At 37.9% G+C, this 22,968-nt stretch overlaps 1 protein-coding gene across 1 annotated transcript in view; it reads left to right on the top strand.

The window, feature by feature from the left end:
• The window catches only part of RDX (radixin), a 46,492-nt gene extending 37,848 nt beyond the window's left edge, over window positions 1-8,644 (top strand). The window contains exons 11-14 of the mRNA XM_074357022.1: window positions 2,072-2,232; window positions 3,636-3,728; window positions 4,924-5,166; window positions 6,102-8,644. Of these exons, the coding sequence (XP_074213123.1) occupies window positions 2,072-2,232; window positions 3,636-3,728; window positions 4,924-5,166; window positions 6,102-6,266 (662 nt within the window). The 3' untranslated portion in view covers window positions 6,267-8,644. The remainder of the gene's footprint in view (window positions 1-2,071; window positions 2,233-3,635; window positions 3,729-4,923; window positions 5,167-6,101) is intronic.
• The last annotated feature ends 14,324 nt before the right edge of the window (window positions 8,645-22,968 follow it).

The following is a 22,968-nucleotide window of genomic DNA, read 5'->3' as shown; positions in this document are numbered from 1 at the left end:
AGAGTGGGGGTTTTTAACTTTTTTTTAAAAAACAATTTAATCAGTCTTTTTTTTTTTTTTTTTAAACTGGAGGTACTGGGGATTGAACCCAGGACCTTGTGCATGCTAAGCGTGTGCTCTACCACAGAGCTGTTGCCCTCCCCGTGAAAGAGCTGATGTTCTAAAAGAAGCCAGGTTCCTTGGTACCCTCTTTCCACATGCCAGACCTCGGAAATTGTGGGCTCCAAGTTTTTATGACCCAAATAGGTAAAACATTCATATTACTCACCTTTCTCACCTACTCCTCATCAGGGGGCTGTAGCTGGATCCAAGGTCTGGAGGGATGTGCGTTTCATGGGAATACTCTCATTCATGGGCTCTTCTATAAAGGACTAGACAGTGAATATCTCAGGCGTGGCAGGCTGCGTGGTCTCTGGCAGCTGTCAGGTCGGCCGCTGCGGCGTGAGAGCAGCCCTGCACAGGGCCTGCGCGGACGGGGCATGTGTCCTGGTAAGCCTTCACCTATGCAAGTAGGACCTTGTGCTGGGGCTGCACCTTACCAATCTGAGTTACCTGAAGAGGAAAGAACAAGCATCGTTATGGGATAGATGGTACTTCAGAACCTTCCTTTCTAGAAGAAACTAGATTTGAAGTTTACAGTTCATTGTCAACATTTTTTTTTTAAATTAGACTTTTGTATAATTCTTAATATACCACAAAACAACCATTGCTTGGTCTGTTATTCTTCAAATTGATACTTAGCACACACACACACACAAAAGATAGAAAATAATGAATATTGGGGAATATTTATTTTAAAATTTAACTTTGTCACCCTAACTTATTTTTCTTTATCGTCTCACAGTACAGAAAGAACTTTTATTATCAGAGAAAATGAAGCACTGTTTTCATTGGCAAACTTCCCTTAGTTACTTGTTTGCTTGTTTACAAGAAGGATAGAGCCATGAGCTTCGCAGGCTTTATCTTATGTATCAGCCAACCAGATGGAAAGAACGCTCCATTAAGTTTGATAAGCTAGGTCTGATGTCCAAGTTTCAGAAGATAAATATGGAAATGAATAATCCCAGAATTCAGCTGTGGTAACATCCAGCGTTACATACCTCTCCTCTTTATAGCCAAATAGAATTTTTTTTACATTTTATTAAGAATTTAAAGTCATTTTTCTTCCCAACCCTCTCAAAACCGCCTGAATCTTCACTGCAGTTAAATTAGTTCTGAGTAAGAACAACAAAATGAAGAACAGTAATGTGGTTTGTACATTACAATACTACAGATCTTTCGACAACTTTTCAGTTTTTCCTCTTTTCTAAAACGTACAGAAAGGGAGAGTCATTCTTTGTAGGACGTTGCACCCACTTTAATAAATGACATTTGTTGTCTCCTGTCACCAGATGTCCTTACTGTTAAACAAGGATTGTCAGAACAATATTTAAAATTAGAACTTCTAAATTGATTTAAATCTTTTGGCTTTGTGCTAGTAATATCTTCTTTCCTCATTCAACTCATTCGAGTAAGACAAGAGAATTAGCTTTATGATCTGTATACTCAAGGATTAAAATTCATATCATTCATCTTCAAATATTACTTGTTTTCATACTTAAGGAATGGATATGTACTAATAACTCAATTTTCAGTAATTCATATAATTCACATCAAAACTCCTGAGTAAGTATTGTTTTCAGTCTTAGTGTCTTGGGGTTACTTACATAATACTTAGTTTAGATAAGTAAAAACTTACACACGTTTTAAAATGTGTTATTTTATAGATTTTTGAAATAGATGGCCAAAACAGGAGCGATTATATTTTAAAAAATGAAATAAAAGATGTGCTTCTAGCTTTATGACATAACTTGAATTACAAAGAATTTGTTTGCATTTTTGAATTGTGTAATAGAGTTTTTGAAAATAATTAGGCTTTTGCCAAGTTGAAAATGAGGTATGTATTCATTTGCAGACGTGCTAATTGTTACCAACTGTACAGATTAGATTCCTTGCTACTGTTTTGGCTTCTTTTGATAATGAGAACATTGGAACTTGATCCTTGTTTGGGGGGAATACATATATTTGACAGAACTAGAAGAACAGACTCGAAAAGCTCTGGAACTGGACCAGGAACGGAAACGAGCGAAGGAAGAAGCAGAGAGGCTGGAAAAGGAGCGCCGGGCGGCCGAAGAGGCCAAGTCTGCTCTAGCGAAACAGGCAGCTGACCAGATGAAGAACCAGGAGCAGCTAGTAAGGAGCTGGGGTTCTGTCTCAGAGAAAAAGAAAAGTTTAGACAGAAGCCTAGACATAATTGGTCCCACGATTTCAGACTATTTATTCCCTGAACACGAAGGTGTTAAATAATTATGTTTTTAACTCTCCTCACTGTGGTGTGTGTGCACTCACTGCAAGGAAGTTAAATCTTTTTATTGGAATATATTTTATTTGCTTCTGTTTGTTGTGTGTGTTTTTTTGTTTTTGTTTTTGTTTTTGGTGGGGGCAGGTAATTGGATTTCTTTATATATTATTATTTTTTTATTTAACTGGAGGGTGCTGGGGATCGAACCCACGACCTCCTACATGCTAAGGATGTGCTCTACCACTGAGCTATACCCTCCCCACCTATTGGAATGTATTTTAAAGCAATAAACAGAATAACAAAGGAATAATAAAACCAAGGACTTTTTATGTATTCAGAGAGAGGAGCCATCCATCATCATGAAGGAAATAATTATCAGTGTAAAAAATCGACAATACAGAGGTTGCAGTAGTTAATTTAGTAAATAAATGATCACCATTGTGCAGCCACTACCAAAAGTATGTTGTAATGCATCCAGAATTAACAGTGAAGTTTTATTTGCTAATGAGTACTAATAAGTTCAGATGATGGAAACTAAAACAAAACTTTATAAAGCTAAATATACTTTCTGGAAAGCAAACCAGAGATACAAAGTAACTTAATGAACAGTGTGGAAATAAGCCTAAAGTTTTTATTCTGCCTTCAAAAAGAAACCTAAAAATAAAATGATAAAAGATGAATGAAGCCCATTACCAACAAAAAATTCTGATTCCCTTGGACTTTGCATAAGCCACTGGTGTGCTTTGCTTTAGATAAATCAATAGTCCGTATATCCTGTAAAATCACCACAGAGTAACTGTAAGACAGGTCAGAACTGATTGAGTTTTTCGTTTGTATAGTGGGCTTGCAGATAAGAATCCTCCCTTTGAAAAAGGAATAATACCACCTAATAGGATTGTTGGGGAATCAAATGAGATTATTTGACAAAGTGCAGTTTATAAAGCATTAGGTAAAGAGTTTTATTTTTCCTTCTGTAGGATTTATCAAATACTTTTATTGATGAAAGTTTAAAAATAGCTCCTAGGTTGGTACATTTTAAGTTCTTGCTACTGAAACAGGAATAACTATGTGTCTGTAGAATAATAAAAAAATTTTCACTTTGTCTCCTTATTAACTCATCACACCTAATACAAACAAGATATTTACTATCTTAAAGAAATACTTCCTTTTTTAAAATGGATGACTGTGGAAAACATATGAAACAGTCCATGTACATTAAAAGCTTTGTTGACTTAATATAAATTATTGAAAATATAACATTTTTTAGTATTGTTGATTGTGTTGTTTCTTTTAGGCAGCAGAACTTGCCGAATTCACAGCCAAGATTGCACTTCTAGAAGAAGCCAAGAAGAAAAAGGAGGAGGAAGCTTCTGAGTGGCAACATAAAGTAATGATTTGTTCATTCACTAGCATTTATTGAACATGTATTTTGTACCCAGCAGTATGCTGAACTTAGAGATGAATATAAGATACTATCACGATTTAGAGGAGAAAAGATACCTCTGTGCACAAATATGTGCATATTGCAGTAAATGTGAATCTGTTGATACAAGCAGAGGACTTTGGGGACACAGAAGAAATGTTGTAATTTCTGTAGGAATGAGGCAGATATGGGGAAACTCTTCCAAGGTTAAGCTCGCTCTTGAACAATATAGTTAGTTTTGAGGTAGAGAAGATTGGGACTAAAGAGGTAGTCATTTCCGACAGAGAGGGAACTGAATGAGTACTGGAAGAATAAAAGTACACAACACATTTATGTCTGGGTTGACTGTATTCAGAATTGACCCAAAAAGTCTTTCACAACTAATTTGCTAGACCAGGGTGTGAAGTAGGACTTCGCATTGCACCTGTGTGCTCTAAGTCTCTTCAAAGTAGGACAGTTCTTTTTATGATACTCATTTACTGAAAAGACCTGCAGATTGTCCCTCCTCCTGTATTTGTCGAGTTGTTTCCTTACGGTGTCATTCAGCTTGTCCTTTTATCATCAGTATTTCTCATAAGCTGGAAGGATTCAAGTTAAAAGTTTCTGGCTATGATACCTCTTATAGGTGAGACTTTCATACAAGTTATGGTCCAAACTAGAACACTTTTGAGAGTGCAAGAGTGTTGCTAATCATTACCCCAGGACAGCAGTGGAAAGCAAGACTTCTTCAGGCAAACCGGTGCAATATAATTCCTCAAATAACTGGTGATGTTGGATGCTTACGTTGCATTATATCAGAAGACACTTAATTGGATTGATGACATTTTATTTCTTCCATTGTCTGTTTATATTTTCTTGTGGCTATAATGTAACCTATTTAGTGCGGAGTTCTTTGACATTATACCATTTCTCATCAACCGTTTGTACAACAATTGATAATCTTTGCCAGAATTAATAATTTTATTAGGGTTTGCAAAGTGATACTTTTAACTCTATCACTCCCACCTGTTGGAATTCTTATTTAAAAATAAGCATTTATCAGTAGGGCCTGTTTTCATTACCCTAAAGTGTAGTTTATATTAGAAAGAAAGGTTAACTTGTCTCTTTTAATTACCAGTTTTCAAATTAAGTTGCTGATAAGCTTATTTTTTATATTCAGGCTTTTGCAGCCCAGGAGGATTTGGAAAAGACCAAAGAAGAATTAAAGACTGTGATGTCTGCCCCTCCTCCACCTCCGCCACCACCTGTCATTCCTCCAACAGAAAACGAGCATGATGAACATGATGAGAATAATGCCGAGGCCAGTGCTGAGCTGTCCAGTGACGGGGTGATGAACCACAGAAGTGAGGAGGAACGTGTGACAGAAACACAGAAAAATGAGCGTGTTAAAAAGCAACTCCAGGTATTTAAAATTTGCACTTGTGTGCATGTTTAACTATAGCTTGCATTTTCCCCATTTGTTAAGATAAACTTATTAAAAAGGAACATTTGATTTTTGGAAGCCTTTAACTCTAGCTGGCACAACTTGTGATTCGTTTTTAAGTGCTTGGCCCACAGTCACATCATTTCATTTTTTCCATTGTATGACCCCACTACCGAATGTTTTAGCCTTGTATTACGAGGCCCTAATTAGTAAGTTATTATTTAATTATAGCTGGACACATGTTAAAAAGTAGAACATATTTTAATGCTGTGTTTTAAAAAAATGAATTTAGTTTTTAAACAGTCTATATTAAAAAAAGCAATGATAATTTAGTAGACTACCTGTATGACACGTCTGAATTTTTTCAGATTTTATCATAGCAAAAGGTCAGTTTATTAAATGTATCTAATAGGATCAAAATGGTAAATTTTAATGTTACTAGACCCCCTTTTCAGGTAAGTTTTCTAACTTTTAAATTGGTGAAATTTTTAAATATTAACGAGAAAGTGAGGTGACGGTGGTAATAAATACACTAAGACTTTTGGAGACAGCTTCTCTCACGGTATAGATTTTAGATCTTAGAGTAACATTCTGTAATGGCTACATCGAACCTTTTGTAAGCCATTTTAAGTATTAGATAAGAAAGTTAAGGAAATTTAGAATAATACACAAAATCATCGTGGTTAAGTGCAGAAATGAGAGGCCATGGGCATTCCTCTCTAACCACCACTTCTACCATTACTGAGAGTAAAACGAACTTACAAACTTTGAAGAAAAAGATTTCACAGTGGAAATTTTAAGATACTAAAAAGTCAGATTTGTTATATATGTATTTTTCTCTTTAAACCTTTTTCATGCATTTTAAAAAATCTTAAAAAAAATAGTAAGTCATACTTTTTGTTTTTTAAACCTAGGCATTAAGTTCAGAATTAGCCCAAGCCAGAGATGAAACCAAGAAGACGCAGAATGACGTTCTTCATGCCGAGAATGTTAAAGCCGGCCGTGACAAGTACAAGACTCTGCGGCAGATTCGACAAGGCAACACAAAGCAACGTATTGATGAGTTTGAAGCAATGTGAGAGCTGTTATTTTGCATACGTGTTCTTCATAAGCTGAACCACCAACAGAGAAAAGCAGGCCTTTGCAGATGTGATGGAGTGCATCCCACCTTGCCAAAGCACTTACACCAGCCGACCGTGGTGGCCGAAAGACCTTTCAGGGGCGCTGCTCAGCATTAAGGCAGTGTAGTATCATGCTTGGTTCTCTTTTTCTTTTGGGCCAGGGAATGGAGACCAGTGTTCCATCGCCTTCTTTTTCACATTTTTCATTTTTCCATTTTTTTTTTTCTGTTGAAGATGAACACTAATTATCATGTCTGACAAATGTGTGTGTGATTTAAGCACTTTGTACATTTTAGGGATGATGGTGACCTAATGAGTGATTAGGTAGGGCACTCTGTTTTCCCTTCTCCTTCCACACTTTACCCGCGTGTATGTCCACATTCGCTCAGTATGCCCTTCTCACACCTTGACGCGCCCCATTGCCATCATTCTGCCACCATACAGGTCACTGGCGGTGATTGAAATGAGCATAGGTGGCCGCGTGGGCAGTGTTTGATCACGGTGTAGAAGATGGCTATGAATCATGAAAAGGATTAGACAGTTTAATAGTGTAGGATACCACTGGTGGTTAATTTTTTTTTAATCCCAATTTAATTACATTATTGGATGTTTGATATTTGCTTACTTAATTACAGTCATCTTTGACAGCTGAATTGATTGGTGTTTCATATCCTGTCATTGGTTTTCTTCGCCTGCCAATTTCACAAAGGTATAGACAGCAGGTAGTAAGTAGTTCCCTAGGAGAATTTATTGATGAAAAACTACCATAAATCACAGTTGTCTCTGAAGGATTTTTGAAGTCTCATTCTTTCATAGATTGAGTTAGAAAAACAGAAGCTTAATAAAAGGAAATATATGTTTGTTGGTAATTGATCATCATTAAAAACACCCTGGACCTTTCCGGAAGGGCAGCGCATGAAAACATCAGTCCCAGCGAGGGGACAGTAACGCTACCTCACTGCTGCACCGCGAAGGCTGGCTGTTCACACACAGTGAAATGTGTACGCTGTGTGTTTTATAACATACAGTGATGCTTCCAATCATGAAGGATTATTTTTGAGGTTTCCTTTTTTTTTCTCCCCCGGAATATCTTTGAGCGCTGAATTTTCACTGCCTCTTTGTTGAGTTGAATTGTGGGACTCTGATTTGTATTACAGTTGTAAGCTCTCACTGGTGTATTGTCTTCCTGGAGGGGTGCTGTAAGTGTGAGAGAGAGAGAGAGAGTGTGTGTGTGATTGCCCTTGCTGCAAATGAAGAATGTCTGTACCTTCATTTCTTGATGTACTTATTACACAATCATTTTAGCATATTTGGTTTCTAAATCATTGTGCTTGCTTTTTCAACCTCTAAAAATACTTAAATTTGGTTTGTTAGTTCTATTTTAGATTATATTAATTTTGGTTATGTTTTACAAAGAAATCTTTCCAGTTTGAAAGATGTTCAATATTCACGTATTCTAATATTTCTTTATTGTAAAACATCTAGGTTTGGCGATAAGGAAAGCCTTGTTTTCTCTGTGTGGTTCAGCTACTTTCCATTTGGTATTATGCATTCAAATTTACATTTATCTATTAAAATGGCCATTTTGTTAGACATTTTTCATGCACAGTAGATTCAGGTTGTGTCTGAAAATATCTCTTGTGCTTTTTTGATTTTGCTGACTTCAAAAGGATTAATCTGGGCAGACATTATGAAAAGGAAAGGTTGCATTTAATATATTTTTTGGACTTAGGAGGACAAAAGATAACTGGTTAACCTTGAGCTGACTGTTGTGTGGTGGTTGTGCACACGCTTCAACACACTCTGGAAGAGGCCGGTTCTGCTTGTAGCACATTGGAGGAATAGACGGTGACCTGCTGTTGCCATGGTTTAAAGCATCTGCTCCCTCTTCCAAAGCATGAAAGCAGTTGCCATAATAAGTGAAAATTTGGATTTCCATTGGATTCTTATTAATTTTCTTCATTTTGAATTGTGTGCACTACCATTGCTACATCAGTTTGATAGCAGTGTTGAAAAATTACCAGTTATATTTGCTGTTTATAGTCTATTTGTAGATTAGGAATAAAATGGATTTAATCCATTTTTAAAGCTGTGTGAATTTTTCTAAACAGGAACAACTATTTGCAATATGAGTTTTCATTAAACCAATTACAACTTTTATTATTAGCAGTTGAGAGCACATGTTCATATAGCAATGTAAAAATATATTAATGAATATTTGGTAAATTGCAGGAGGCTTTTACCATTAGCATAATTTTGTGTGTACAATTAAGTTACAGTTACATCTATAATTTTGGATAACATTCATTGGTTAACAATAAAGTGACAAAAGCTCATGCCTTCAAGGTCCACTGTTGTTATTTAACAGAGATTTCTTGTATATTTCTTGTAATTTTGAAAATTATAATCTCTATTAGATCAATCATTACATCTTGAAAATGAGAAGTGGGTAGGAAAAATTTCGTAACCCTCATACATTTACTCTTTGCCCCAAATTATATACCTTTTTTGGTATGGAAGTAAGAGTGATCATTTAAATCTGTGGGAAAATTAAATCATTAAATTAAATTGACTCTCCCGATAACAGAAGATCATTTAAGATTTCCAGTCGTTGTTTTCATTGTATAGTGTTTAGTTTCTTTTTCCTAAGGAAGATACAGTTTCATTGTCATTGAATAATACTTCTGTTAAAAAGCTAATATTCTTAAAGAACTATATACTAAGTGCATTTATTTAAAAAGCTTCTCACTAATTTTTAACATAAAGGTTATTCTTAAATAAACAAGTGATAAATCTATTCTAAGAATAGTAGAAGCCAGGTTTCTTCTCAGTTCCTAGTAATATTTAACTATCACTTTGTTATTTCTGTTCTCCCAGGCAGGTAGTGATCTGTCTACTCTGATCTTGTTAGAAAAGAAAAGGGAATTTTATATAATAAGACTTTGCTTTGTATCTAATTAGAGTTTTTCTTTAAGAGCTAAATTTACCACTTACGAAGTTACTGTAGACGATATTGGAACTCACTCCTGGTTATCATTAGGAAAGAGTTTCAATATTAGTATTGTGGTTAAAAATAAAGAGTACTCCCCACTTTCTGTCTCAATTCCTATTACCTTGTTGAATGATAATATTTTTAGAAATGAAGATTAAAAGACTTTAGATATAAAAGCATCCCATTTTAGGTGTGCATAAAGAAAATAATTAGTCTTTTTAAAATCTAAAGCTTAAAACTGAAGTTTAAGAATTACTGCCTTTAGCATTAATTTACTGAACTGATTAGTAAACTGAAGCTTAAGTACCATTAATAAGAATAAAGGAAAACATTTAAATGTGAACTAGACTGGTAGGCAGATTCCTCTCTTTTTTAAATTTGTTTCAAGTGAATAGAACTTCATCTTTTCCTACTCTCTATGTCATTCTTTTTTTAACTAAAGATAATCCATTAAATATTCTAATGTGGTTTATCGTGTAGAATGGCAGTATTCTAGTACATTTTAAAAGCACAGTGGACTCCCCAGATAACTTCATTAAAATGTCAAGGCAATATGACTCCTCACATTCGACACTGTTAGCAAGGAGAAATTGGCTCACGATAGCGTTTCATATGTTAAAACTTATCACCTTCTCATCCTTCACTTTTCCGATTAAGTAATCTTAACTCCCATTTTTTCCTAGTGGACCTATTTTTTAATATCTCCATCTTTCTAGATTTTAAAAGATGCCATTTTCCCTCTGGAAAGTTGGTGACTTCTTTATTGCGTCAATATTTCAACCTTCCTTAAACTATGGTAGAAGAGATTTTCTGACTTGAGGTTACATATACTGCATTAGAAGCTGAACTGTTCATTATTATTTCTCACAAAATTTTAAGGTTAAAGGTCATGACAGATAATTAGCCTATGGCACATCTTTTAAATTCAGGTTTATGTTTGGCTCTGGAGTTCACCAGCTACTGAATGGTTCCAGGTTCTTATTTAGTGACCTTTATTTAGTCACTTTGCTTTCATTTGGCACTTGCTATATGCTAGGATATAGAAGCAAGATTAGAATGACTGTGACCCTGTGTCTTGGACTGTCTTAAAATGTGAAACTTCAAATATTTATCTTAGCTCTTGGGTCATTTGCATTACTCTGTTACAATATTAGATCTCTTTTAAGATGGCAACACCAATTTATTGATTCCTGTTATCTGTATGCCCAGATTCCTCCGTGCTTAATCCAGTCCATTGCTTCCATCCGTGTAATTTATTACTGTGTTCTAATTGTCCCCTTTTATTTAATGATCATTTTAAAAATTTAGGTTTGCTTTGATATTTATGCATGTCATTTAGTTTGCTCCTAAAAGTGATACTGGTTTTAGTTTATCTTTACTGAGTCTACATAGTCAAGTATCCATCTTCCCAGTGGTAATACGGGGTCCGAATTGCTGAGATTTGTGTAATGATCTTTGGAAAATTTCCTTTTGATAAAATACTGATTTGTTATATGAAATTCTTCTTGCACCATGTTATAATGTGTGTCATGATATCTTTTCATTCTTTGCAGCTTAAATTAAGATGTTTCATCTTTTGTTTTAGAACTGGAAATGCATGTATGTCTTAGACTCATAAGGCAGTGGTACTGCTTCCTCCCTTCCCTCCCTTTCTCCTTTATTTACACTGAAAAGTCCATGTAATTCAAATCCAGCATTTGAATCTTACAGGCCATCTTTCCATTTATGCAATTGTTTACTTTTAAATTTTAGCTAATTTGGATAAAAAGGTACACTTTGTGATGAAGGAAACCACTATCACAAGAGCGATAGAGGAGAGCAAGTGACTGGTAGAGAAATAAGAATGTGTAGTATAGTTTCTCAGGTACGCTTGTTCTCCAAAATTGCTTAATTTTCATTTTATAGGTCAGATTTTAAACACTGACCCATATTTAAAGGTATTCTTTAAATTCTAAAAAATAAAATGCCTAATTTTAAGCGTGTTTCTAACTTTATCGTAAGGCTCATTATATGCCCTGTGGACAAGCCAGTCAATATATAGTAATTAGTGATACCTGTATTAAATACTGAGAAGTTTGAGTTAGGAGCTTTCCATTGACTCTTCATTGTTTTATTGTGTTAAAATGTAAATAGCGTAACATTTACCATTTTAACCATTTGCAAGTGTTCAGTGACATTAAGTGTATTCACTTTGTTGCGCGACCGTCACCACTATCCATCTTCACAACTTTTTCATCATCCCAGACAGGATCTCTGTACCATTAAATGCTAACTGCTCCTCCTCCCCTCTTCCCAGGACCTGGTGACCACTGTCCACCTTCGTCTTTGAGTTTGACTGTTCTAGGTACTTCGTTAAAGTGGACTGACTTCTGTAATGTTTGTCCTTTTGTGTCCAACTGGGTTCACTTGGCACCATGTTTTCCAAGTCCATCCGTGTTATAGCATGTGCCAGAGTTTTATTCTTGTTCAGGTCTAAGTAATGCCCATTGTATGTACGTGCCACATTTGCTTTATCCATTCATTGGTTAATGGACATTTGGGTTATTTCCACACTTTGACTGTTGTGAACAATGCTGCTCTACGTCGCTGTACAAATAATCTGTTCAAGTCCCTGCTTTCAGTACTTCCAGGAATATGCCCAGAAATGGAATTGCTGAATCACATGGTAATTCTGTGTTTAATTTTTTGAGGAACTGCCAATACTATCTTTCATAGCAGCTGCACCGTTTTACATCTCCACCAGCAATGCTTAAGGATTCCAATTTCTCCATGTCCTCACCAACAATTGGTACTTTTAGTTTTTGATACTAGCCGTCCAAATGGATGAAGTGGTACCTCATCTGGGTTTTGTTTTGCATTTCCCTGTGATGCATTTTTCTCTGATGCTGAACGTGTTTTCATATGGTTGTTAATCATTTGTATCTTATTTGCTGAAGTGTATATTCATGTTTTGGCTATTTTTAAATGGAGAGTTGTTGTTGTTTTTGTTGTTGTTGTTGAATTGTGGGAGTTCTTTATATGTTCTGGGTATTGGTCCCTTATCAGATATTCTCCCATTTTGTAGGTTGCCTTTTCATTCCATTGATAGTGTCATCTGATGCATGAGAGTTTTCAATCCTGAAGAAGTTTATGCTTTTTTCTTTTGCTGCCTGAACTTTTAGTCTTCAAGGTTTTTAAAGAGAAAACATTTTTTGATGAGGAAGGTATTAAAGAGGCAGAACAGAATAGATACTGTGTATAATGGCTCATCTAGAAAGATGAGAAGCAGACTGTCTCGACTAGGACAGGACTGATTTCCTGTGTGCTGACTGTGGGATCGTAAAGCTAGAGTGGGCTGGGCCAGGAATTTACGGGGCCTTGGTCCTCTTCTGAGGTGGTTTAGTTTGATCTGAAGACATCTGGTCCTTTGGGAGTGCAGTTACAGAAGGGGAGTAACTTAACATTTGCTTCAAAGGGAAACTCATGCTGCTGTGTGACATACACTAGAAAGCGCAGAGGATGAAAGCTTACTAGGAAAGCTGTACAAAACGCTATTACCCTGGAGAAAGGCTGTGGTGGTGGGAATGATACTGCTACCTTCTGAGTAGTTTAACTAAGAGTATTAAAAAAAAAAAAGCAGTATTTGAAGGAAATATCTAGATATGATTTGCTTTCATGTTCACTGCATGTAGTAATACTTTTTCTTCTGCAAATGACCTCTTGGGGGACAGTTAAGACCTCCATTTTGATACTTTTTTATCTGTGACTTTTCAAGAATGGGTTCTTTAGTGGCACAGAAAGAACTAGGAATTAAAGCCATCCAAGAACAAATGGGTTTGATTCTGAGTTCTAATCAGTATGCTCGCTTATGCTGTAGCTTTGTAAGCAGTTCCATAGCCCTGATCAGGTTGTCTGCTTCAGAGCATTTGTCCGGAACGAGAGGCAGGCACTTAGATTCTAGATGCATTGTCTCCCCAAAGTGTAATGCCTGACCAAGTGTTCATATCCATGTACTTTTGAGTCATTAGTACCTGTTTATAGTTGAAAACCTAAAACTGCTGAGTGCTTACAACAGTTTTATCAGTGTCCTTTCTGCTCTGAGGAATCTGCCAATGTAGTGACTGGAAGAAGCTTGAAGGGTTTTTAAAATAGGTTTTAAGAAATTAGAAAAGTAGTTCTTTCCGATCATTATAAAGGGGTGATATTCACCAAAACACAACTCAGTGAAGACCACCTCAATATACGCATAATTATTCACTGGCTGTGACAGCTTTGAACAGATTACTTTGGAAATTTCTCTAGGTTTTTTAAAGTTGAGAATCATTTTATTATGCACATCAACCTAGCTTTTTTGCTAGAGTTGATTTCATGTGCTTATGCCCAAATGATATTTTAGGTTTTTATTTTCCTTATTTTTGCTTATTTTCCCCAGACAATTAATACAATATACTTCTCAATTTTTAAGGCTATAGAAGGTTTGAATATATAATTCAAATTGTAAACATGATCTTTTGGAATCTTAGTTACAGGTGGTTTTCCTTCCCCCTAACTTTAGAATATGGTGGCTTACCGTCGGTATGTAGATTAAATGTACAATTTTGCAACTTTTAAATTTGTGTGTTTTAAAAGTACTTTCTATCAAAAGACAAAATCTTTCAGTGTATGCAAAAGTAAATCCAAATTCAATGGTCTGTTTACTTTTTAAAATTTATTAATATTTGCAAATTGTAATAGCTCTTTTTAGTTTCTTGGAAACTTTACATTGATTAAACTGTCATTTTTTTTTCCTAAGAAACATTAAAATCTTTAAAAAGTAGTTGATCATAAGTATGAAAATTGTTTTTGTTGGTAGGTGCAAAATAAAATCAGATCAGTTATTTAGCAGTTTATATGTATTCTTAAAATATTTTGAGAGAATGCCTCCGTTTTGTAAAACTTAGAGTACCAAATAGTATAAAACCTAGAATTAGAACCCAGAACCTCACCATCTGTATTGTATATAGTATATATAGTTCATGCGCTGGGCTGCATTGCATCTCAGTGTAGGCTGATGTTTTAAGGATGTTTATAATGCGTTTGTGGAACATGGGATGTATCAAAGTCTTTGCACCAAAATGTATAGAAATGTATCCAGTGGGAAAGTACTTTCATCTTTAGAGGATATTATTGGCATTAATATTTTTGGAATGTTCTCAAGCGTTAGGAAGACTGGAAGAAAATGTTTTCTAGATTACTGATGTGATGTATACAGGTAAGAAAATGTTCTCTACCACCTTATTTTTGAGCCATTATGCTCTAGTTCTTGGGCATTAGAAATCTAAGAGGTTTTCAGTTCAGTGGTGCCCTGAAAGGGAAGCTGAATGAGAAACAAGGAGAAATGGCTTTTTTTCCATAAGATAAGATTAGTACATATATCCATACGCATTCACAGAGGCATTCATTCTTCCAGTGACTGACAGGGCAGTTGGTATTTGTGCCAAGCACTGGTAGAGTTTGGGGTGATAGATGTGACCCAGTGTGACCCTGAGGCTACGTCAAGGAAATTGTAGTTAGGGACTTGAGACAGGGACTCAAAATCAACTATGGAAAGTAAAGTAGTAAAAACAAAAGAAAAAGTGAGGTTAAAATGTTCAGGAGTTAGAGAAATGAGGTTACTTAGAAGGTGCTAATTAGCATTCAAAGAAGCATGATACTGACTTGACTGATGAGGCTGGGGAATGGTTTCTTCATCCGTAAATTACAGCTGCTGGCGAGCATCAGAGTTAAAAGTTCATCACTAGGTAGGCTAGCCAAGGTTAACCTGGTTCTCTGCCACTAAGGACTTGCATGTTCTTTAATATCAAATATAAATGTGCCTGGTTTTCTTATAATAGAAGACTCTATTGTAAGCAACCTTAGTAATAGTGGTTTATATTAGAATCACCCGTATTGAAAGTTTGATATTAATGTTTTCTTACAGCCTTTTTTGTTAATTAGTGATTTAACTTACCATTCAATTTACCTTTTTTTTACTATAAATTATTTTTCTACTGTAAGTTAGAAACCAGGATAACCATCACCTCAAACAGTACAGGTAGAATCTCATCCTCATACACTGGTTAATGTCTATGTTGGTTTTTTATAAATTTCCATAGCAGTAGTTTGTACCATAGCAAAGCATCAGAAAACTGAGATATTTAAGGATTTTTTTCCCTTTGGTTTTGTTTTTTTTTTTGAAAATGATTTTAAGTATTAAAATAATTGTTATTGCCAAATTCCTTCCTTGTTTCTTAAAAAAAAAACTTTCAGCTATGCATAAAGAAAATTGTTTTTAAAAAAGTAGAAAAGTAGAGATTAAAAATATTTTTAAGAAAAGTATATTTTTTTTAATTGGTTTCTTGTGTATCATGTTATATGTTGAAAGTTGCCAAATACTAAAAGTGCTTTAGGTCATTCTTTGCTGCTTTATGGCTAAAGCCTCACTTTAAAAAAACCCAAAAAACAAAAACTTGATTAAATCATTAAGTTAAAAAAAAAAAAAGTGATACATGAACATGAAGCAGAAAAGTAAGCTTACTTTCTCTGTCTGCTAGTCTTCCAGCTCTCCTCAGAGGTAACTTTTTTTCAACTTGTGCCTCTGGAGATTTTGTAGAAACAGGCATGTGTTATATATACTTGTTGTTTGCATAAGGTGCAGCATTCTGTATACATGGTTTTGTACTTCTTTCACTGAATGGTGGATTTTGGAAGTCATTACACATAAGTACAAAAATACCACAGTATTTAATTGCATGGATACCCCTTAACTTCTGAACATTTATATTTTTACCAGTCTTTTGCTGTTATAAACAATACTGCTATGTATTCTTTTTTTTAAAACATTTTTTTACTGAGTTACAGTCATGTTACAGTGTTGTGTCAAATTCCAGTGTAGAGCACAATTTTTCAGTTATACATGAATATACATACATTCATTGTCACTTTTTTTTTTCACTGTGAGCTACCACAAGATCTTGTATATATTTCCCTGTTCTATACAGTATAATCTTGCTTATCTATTCTACATTTTGAACTCCCAGTCTGTCCCTTCCCACCCCCCCCGTCCCCTTGGCAACCGCAAGTTTGTATTCTATGTCTATGAGTCTGTTTCTGTTTTGTATTTATGTTTTCTTTTTTTTTTTTTTTCTTTTAGATTCCACATATGAATGATCTCATATGGTAGTTTTTTCTCTTTCTGGCTTACTTCACTTAGAATGACATTCTCCAGGAACATCGATGTTGCTGCAAATGACATTATGTTGTTGGTTTTTATAGCTGAATAGTATTCCATTGTATAAATATACCACTTCTTTTTTATCCAGTCATCTGTTGATGGACATTTAGGCTGTTTCCATGTCTTGGCTATTGTAATAGTGCTGCTATGAACATTGGGGTGCAGGTGTCTTTCTGAAGTAGGGTTCATTCTGGATATATGCCCAGGAGCGGGATTCCTGGGTCATATGGTAAGTCTATTCCTAGTCTTTTGAGGAATCTCCATACTGTTTTCCACAATGGCTGCACCAAACTGCATTCCCACCAGCAGTGTAGGAGGGTTCCCTTCCTCCACAACACTTCTGTGTATTCTTGTACAAACATTGCTTGTGTTCTATCCTGTTGAAGGTAGTGTGTCATATAGTCCAGTGGATGAGGTAAGGTTACATAAGATTTAGGTATTCCTAAAATTCAGGAAGTTATTTTTGATTTACATGATGTAGGTGTAATTTTTACATGTTTAAGCGTTTAAATAGTAATACGTGCTTATTGAAGCTCCTTTGTAAGAAAAATAGACCCTTTCCCTCTTTTATACATTGGATTTCTGTATTTCAGGTTTACTTAAAAGGTGACGTAGCTATAAAAATGGTCTCAATGTTTCACTTTCGAGAGCCCAAGTGAAAAAAGATCTGCCAGTGATTAAACCTTCTCTGACTTCTTCAAATTTCATAACCAGAAAATATTATTTTTTAAAAAAGAAGGAAATCAGTACGGTAGGATTTTCCAAAAGTGCTTTGCTTCTTGGTTTTTAGTTCCTTTTGGTTGCCACCATTTCCTCAGTGTGGGGTTTTCACTTGCCCACGTTTGTTAAGATGGAAAATGGCAAGCTCTGATCGTGTTACTGAGTAACACCGAGTGCGTGGCCATGACACCAGGCAAGAGCAACACTATTTCAAAGAAGTTTGATTCTGCAGGTTCTCTTTGATTTTTATGACTAATATGTGTGTCTGAATAAGTGAGGCTCCCTCCTTAACCTCGTAATACTGCGTGTGCCAGGGGCCAGGCCATCCGGTCTGCACGTAGTGACCTCACCCAGTGATACTGCTTTAAATACCCTCCGTATGCTGAAACTCAAACATCCGGCCAGACCCTCTCCCTTGAAATCTGGATGTGTGTGTCCAGCCGCCCCCTTGACATTCCCCCTTGGATAGCCAATAAGCACCCCAGGCTGACTCCATCAAGCCCAGCTCCAGGTCCTCTCCCTCCGCTGCTCTCCCTCCTCTCAGCCATCCTTCCGTTGCATCTGCCCCAAACCTTGACCGCACACGTGCCTCTTCTTTTTCTCTCCTAACCTGCATCTAATCCAACCACAGAGCTGTCAGCCCAATGTTCAAAGTGTATAATACATCCCAAATGTGACCATTGTGTTAGTCCCCCGCAGCCGCAACTGCCCCACACACCAGCATCACTCGGATTCTGTACAGAGCCTTCGGAGGGGTTTTCCTGATTCCTCCCTTGCTCCTACATTCTATGAAGACAGTAGCCTTAAAAAGGTAAGTCAGATCCTGTCACTTATGCTCTGAATCCTCCCAGGCTTTTCCGTCTTAATAAAAGCTGAATCCTTCTCAGTGGCCAATCAGAGCCCAACCTGATCTGGTCCCTTTTCATTCTTGGACCTTATCTGCTCTTCCCCCCTCTTCTCACTCCGTTGAGGTCACCTGGCCTCTTAGCCAGTGCTCCTGTTACTGCAGCTGGAATGACGTTTTATCCCAGTTATTTTTATGATTCACTTCCTTGCCACCTCCAGGATTTTGCTTAAATACCACCTCAATGTGGCCATCCCTTACCACCCTATTAAAAACTGCCCTTCCCCGGTATCCCGGCCCATGTCTCTACATTATTTTTCCCTATAGCGCTTAGTATCCAACATCCTCTGTATGCACGTATGTTTCATATTTTTATATATATATTTTATGTATTTTACATTTTTAAATTTATTTTTTAAAATGTTTACCTGTTGTACGGTTTGCTGTCTGTACTCTCCTACTGGAATGTAAGCTCCATGAGGGCAGGGGTTTTGCTGTTTTGTGCAATGAAATGTGCTCAGCACCTCGAGCAGTGCCTGGCACATGCTAGAGCTCAATATTGTTAAGTGAAAGGGGTGGGTGAAATTCTGGGAGCTCAGAAGGAAGGCACCTAACCCTGCTGGAGGGCTTCCGGAGGGGACAACCCCTCAGCCACGTCTTTAAGAAGGAGTTACTCCTAATTGAGGGGGTGGGGCAGGGGAGCAGAGATAGGAAGGCTGTGCAGGTAGCAGGAACTGTGTATGCAAGTACAGCAGGCACAGAAGGACTTGCAGTGTGCTGGAACTGCCCGTTTGTACTGAAAACAGCATGAAGTTTGAGATTCAGAAGGCGGAGCCATGAGACGCTGGAGAATCAGGAGGGGAGGCGGGCGTGGATGTGCCTGTGATGGTTCTTGTTGGACAGCTTTAGGTTTGGAATGCCGGTGGCCTGTCATGAAAGTTCCCGAGGAGGAAGAGTCAGGAAAGAACAGTTAGTGCAGAGCCTCGTGGGCACGGGCTTTTCAGGCCAAAGCAAGAGGACTGCGTTCAGGAGAGCTGGGTGTTGCGTGTGACAATGTTTAAACATACACCAGCTTGGGCAGCAAGGAAATCATTGAAAAGAGCTAATTCTTTGGCATTAGAATAGTTTTTCACTTAGCTTAACTGCACAGTGTCTTCTGGGAAGTGGTTCCCGCAGACCTGTGCATAGACCAGGCACTGCTCCAGCAGTGTCCTCTGTCAAGTCCAGGGGTCTGCAGCTGACTCCGGTGTGAACCCCACCCCACGTTCCTGCTCAAGCCCACGAGGGAGGTCATTCCTAGTCAATGGACGTCTATATCCACGTTCACCTGTGGCACTTTATGGCATTTGAATGATTTAATCCAGTCAAATCATTTCATTCATTAAACACTTCAGTGCCTGAACTTAGGTCCTGAGGATTCATAGACCATTTTTAAAAATATTCATAGTCTAGAGGAGGAAACAGAAGAATTAGGAAATAGTGTGATGGTGATACAAGTAAACAAGGGATACGTGCTAAGATCCGGGAGCAGCAGAACCTCTTGCGAACGTCTTCAGGGACATGGAGGTTATTGCAATTGTCAGCAGTTGACCCAGGAACAAGTGCCATTCCCCTCCAACTTCCCTTTAGGGCTGAGGGAACATCTCAGTGGCTGTCCAGGGGTGGTCTCAATGCCGGTTTGCACAGGGGTGCCGGGGGGAAATTACACCTTAGGGGTCATTTCCAATGCTAGAACCAGGGGCGTCAGCTGTGTGAGCAGAGGCTGGTGATGTCTGGGACTGCAGCCAGCGCTAGAGCTGAGCAGGGGGTAGGAGCCCCGCCCTGGGCTCCAGGTTGGGAAAGCCCGCTTGTAACTTGGGCTGCTTCTGGAGACCTTGGGGTGGGTTCTGGGCACTTGGTGTATGCTCTGGAGCTGCTGAGAAACGTCTGGTGGGAGGAGCCTTTGCATTTATTCTTCCCGATATTTTAGTGCCCAGTACCTTCCAGGCGCTGCGTACACACTAGTCATTGAAGACGTAAGTGAGGAAGACTAGACCCTTATCCTAATGGACTTTTATGGAAAGACGTGGAACATGTAGAATAATTTAAAAGTTGGCAAATTGTATTCGCTTGAATCATGTAAAATTGCCAGTATTCAACCATCTTTGACCTATAACAGCAGCAAACTTACATCAACTTAATACTATGAAAGAAACAAGGGACCGAGTTGAGGAAATTCGGGGGTGATGACTGGGGATAGGAAGAGGGAGAAAAGGTCTCTGTGGTGTCTAAGTTGCCACCTGGAGAAAGAGAGGGCTCACTTTTTCAGTGTAAGTCAAGATGGCAAGTGCAAATGCCCAGAGGGGGCAGCTGGGCCTGGTGGGGACTGTGGATAAGTGGCAACCTCACGCCTCATGCCCATGTCTGGAGAGGCAGAAGCTCCTCGTGGCAGTACACCCAGTGCTGCTGTACCTTCCGGTTTTCCAGGATAAGCCAGAAAACAGCTTTAAAAAGAAAAAGTATCCAAGGAATAATGCTTTACATGTTTACATTAAAATGTAATGTTTATGTGAAATCTTTCAAATTTTTCAAATTTTTCAAAATTTCAAAAATTTTTCAAATCTTTCAAATGCCAAACAATGTAACTACTGTCCAGAAGTTGCCCATTGGACACAAATTTACAATCTTTGCTTTAAAGCATTCCAGGTAGAGAGGACAGCCTTGAAGCAAGAAAGGGCTTGACTAGTTCAAGGAACAGAAAGGAGGGCAGTATGTCCAGAGCTGAGTGAGCCCAGGGGACAGGTGTCTGTGAGGTGAAGCTGGAGGGCGCCCGATCACAAGGAGCTCACAGACGCACAGGGCAGCAGTGGAGGGGCAGGCTCAGCGTGTGCCTCCTGGAGAAAGGACCCCTTTTCTCAGTCTGCACGAAGAGATCATAAATGCTGCAGGTGTCCTCAAAAGTAGGCGTATTATCTCATCTTGTAGTTCAGTAACCGGCCCAAAGATCTCCCTAGCGGCAGGGTCTGCGTTTGGATTTGGGCTTCTTTGAATTGGAAGCTCCCCAGCCCCTTTTTGTTGGACTACAGAAGGCTGATTAGCTTTCCAACTGAGCCTTGTTTTCATGACAGTGCCCTCTGAAGGGTTTTCTTGTCAGCATAACTCAAAGTAAATGTATCCGTTAGTTTAGAAGCCAAAGATTGCTCTAAATATTACACTGAATACAGAGTAACAGCGACCTGGGGATCAAACCCCATCAAACTGGAGACCAGACTTACTCAACGGTTTTGTGTAGGCTCGGAACACCCACCTGGGAAGAGTTCAGTGCTTTCATTTTTAGGAGAAGGGGATTTTATGGCTCAAAGATTTAAAGTTGAAATATACCACTTACTCCTGTGGGGGTTAAGAAAGCATCCTTTTCTTTTGATAAAGCCCTCAACATCAAAAGAAGGGTCTGCGCCCAAGGGATCTTAGACATCTAGAGGAAAACGAAATTCGAGAAGTAAAGATGGATATAGATAGAAATAGCCTTTTTCGTCTAGTCCATGTTAAATGAAATATTTCAAGAGCTTGGTGAGCAGGACTTCAGTGATATGAACTGAACTCGGTCTAGAAAAAAATTTAAGAGTTTGAGGATTAGATCACCTGGCGAGTGTCAGCCTCAGGGAGAGCCCAGGAGAGAGGTGGCCGCAGCGTGGGGCCTGAGATGTCACCCTGCAGCATCGAGACAGGCTCACAGTTTAAGTGAACAACCTGATGAAATGTTTGTGGGAGGAGATTGCTAAACCAGTTTTCTGAACTAAATGATACAAAGTATTTCATGACAATTCGCCAGGTTTTTCGGTCACTGATTAGAATATCTGAAGAGAGACAAAGCATAATTAACAACATTCTTCAGATGCTCTTTGTGGGTTATTTGATTTACTTTGTAGGTAAAAATGGGTCCGATTTAAGTTCCCTTGTGATTCTTGAAACTATTAGATTCTTGCCTGTGGAATTAAAATGAAAATTGTATCTTTAAAGAGAAAAGAAAATTGCTAGAATTATCTGTTTTACTTGGAGATTAGTAGATTGTAGTTATTGTTTTAAAGCAGGAGTTGGCAGACTTTTTCTGTGAAGGACCAGATATTAAATATTTTAAACTTTGCAGGCCAGTTTCTGTCACAGTTACAGGGCTCTGAGGTTGTGCCACAGACGCAGCCAGGGGCACGTGGCCGCTGCCTTCCAAAGCAGCTTCGTTCATGGATGCTGAAATCTGAATTTCATGTAATTTTTACGTGTCATAAAATCATCTTGATTTTTCTATCAGGATCTCCGCCAAAACAGGTGGGGAGCTGGATTTGGTCCACAAGCCGTAGTTTGCCGACCTCAGAATTAAAGGATTTAAAAGACGAGGGCCAGTGGTGTGGCTTTCTCAGCTGTCTAGATTTTTAATTTCATGGTAGAGGGGTCTTATTTTGTCGTAATAAGGGATTCCCTTACACGTTTGAAAACCTTCCAGTGGTGGTTCTTAAACCAGCCTACATCAGAATCACCTGCAGACTTTGTTAAACTGTCAGTTGCAGGGCTCCTCCCTAAGTTTCCGACTGAGTTAAGTCCACGTGGGGCCCCAGAACTTGGATTTTTAACAGCTGAGGCTGGGACTGCTGTCCTGGGACTGCACTTTGAGAACCACTTATTTAGAGCTGAGGGTGTCCGACACTGGGAGTAACACAGTTACTCCTTTTACTCAGTTTCCTTAGAGCGATTGACTTTTCTACCTAGATGATTTCTCTGAGACCCTTCAACATTCTAATGGTTCAAAGTCCAAAGATAATTGGAAAAAAGAATTGTAACTTCCTTGTCTATTGCAGTATTTTTCCTCCATCAATTGCTGTTTTAAACATTTAAAACCTAA

Source organism: Camelus bactrianus, chromosome 33, assembly GCF_048773025.1.
Source record: "Camelus bactrianus isolate YW-2024 breed Bactrian camel chromosome 33, ASM4877302v1, whole genome shotgun sequence".
NCBI lineage: Eukaryota > Metazoa > Chordata > Mammalia > Artiodactyla > Camelidae > Camelus > Camelus bactrianus.
The sequence above is the reverse complement of the archived record's forward strand: the minus strand, read 5'-3'. Positions and strand labels throughout refer to the sequence as shown.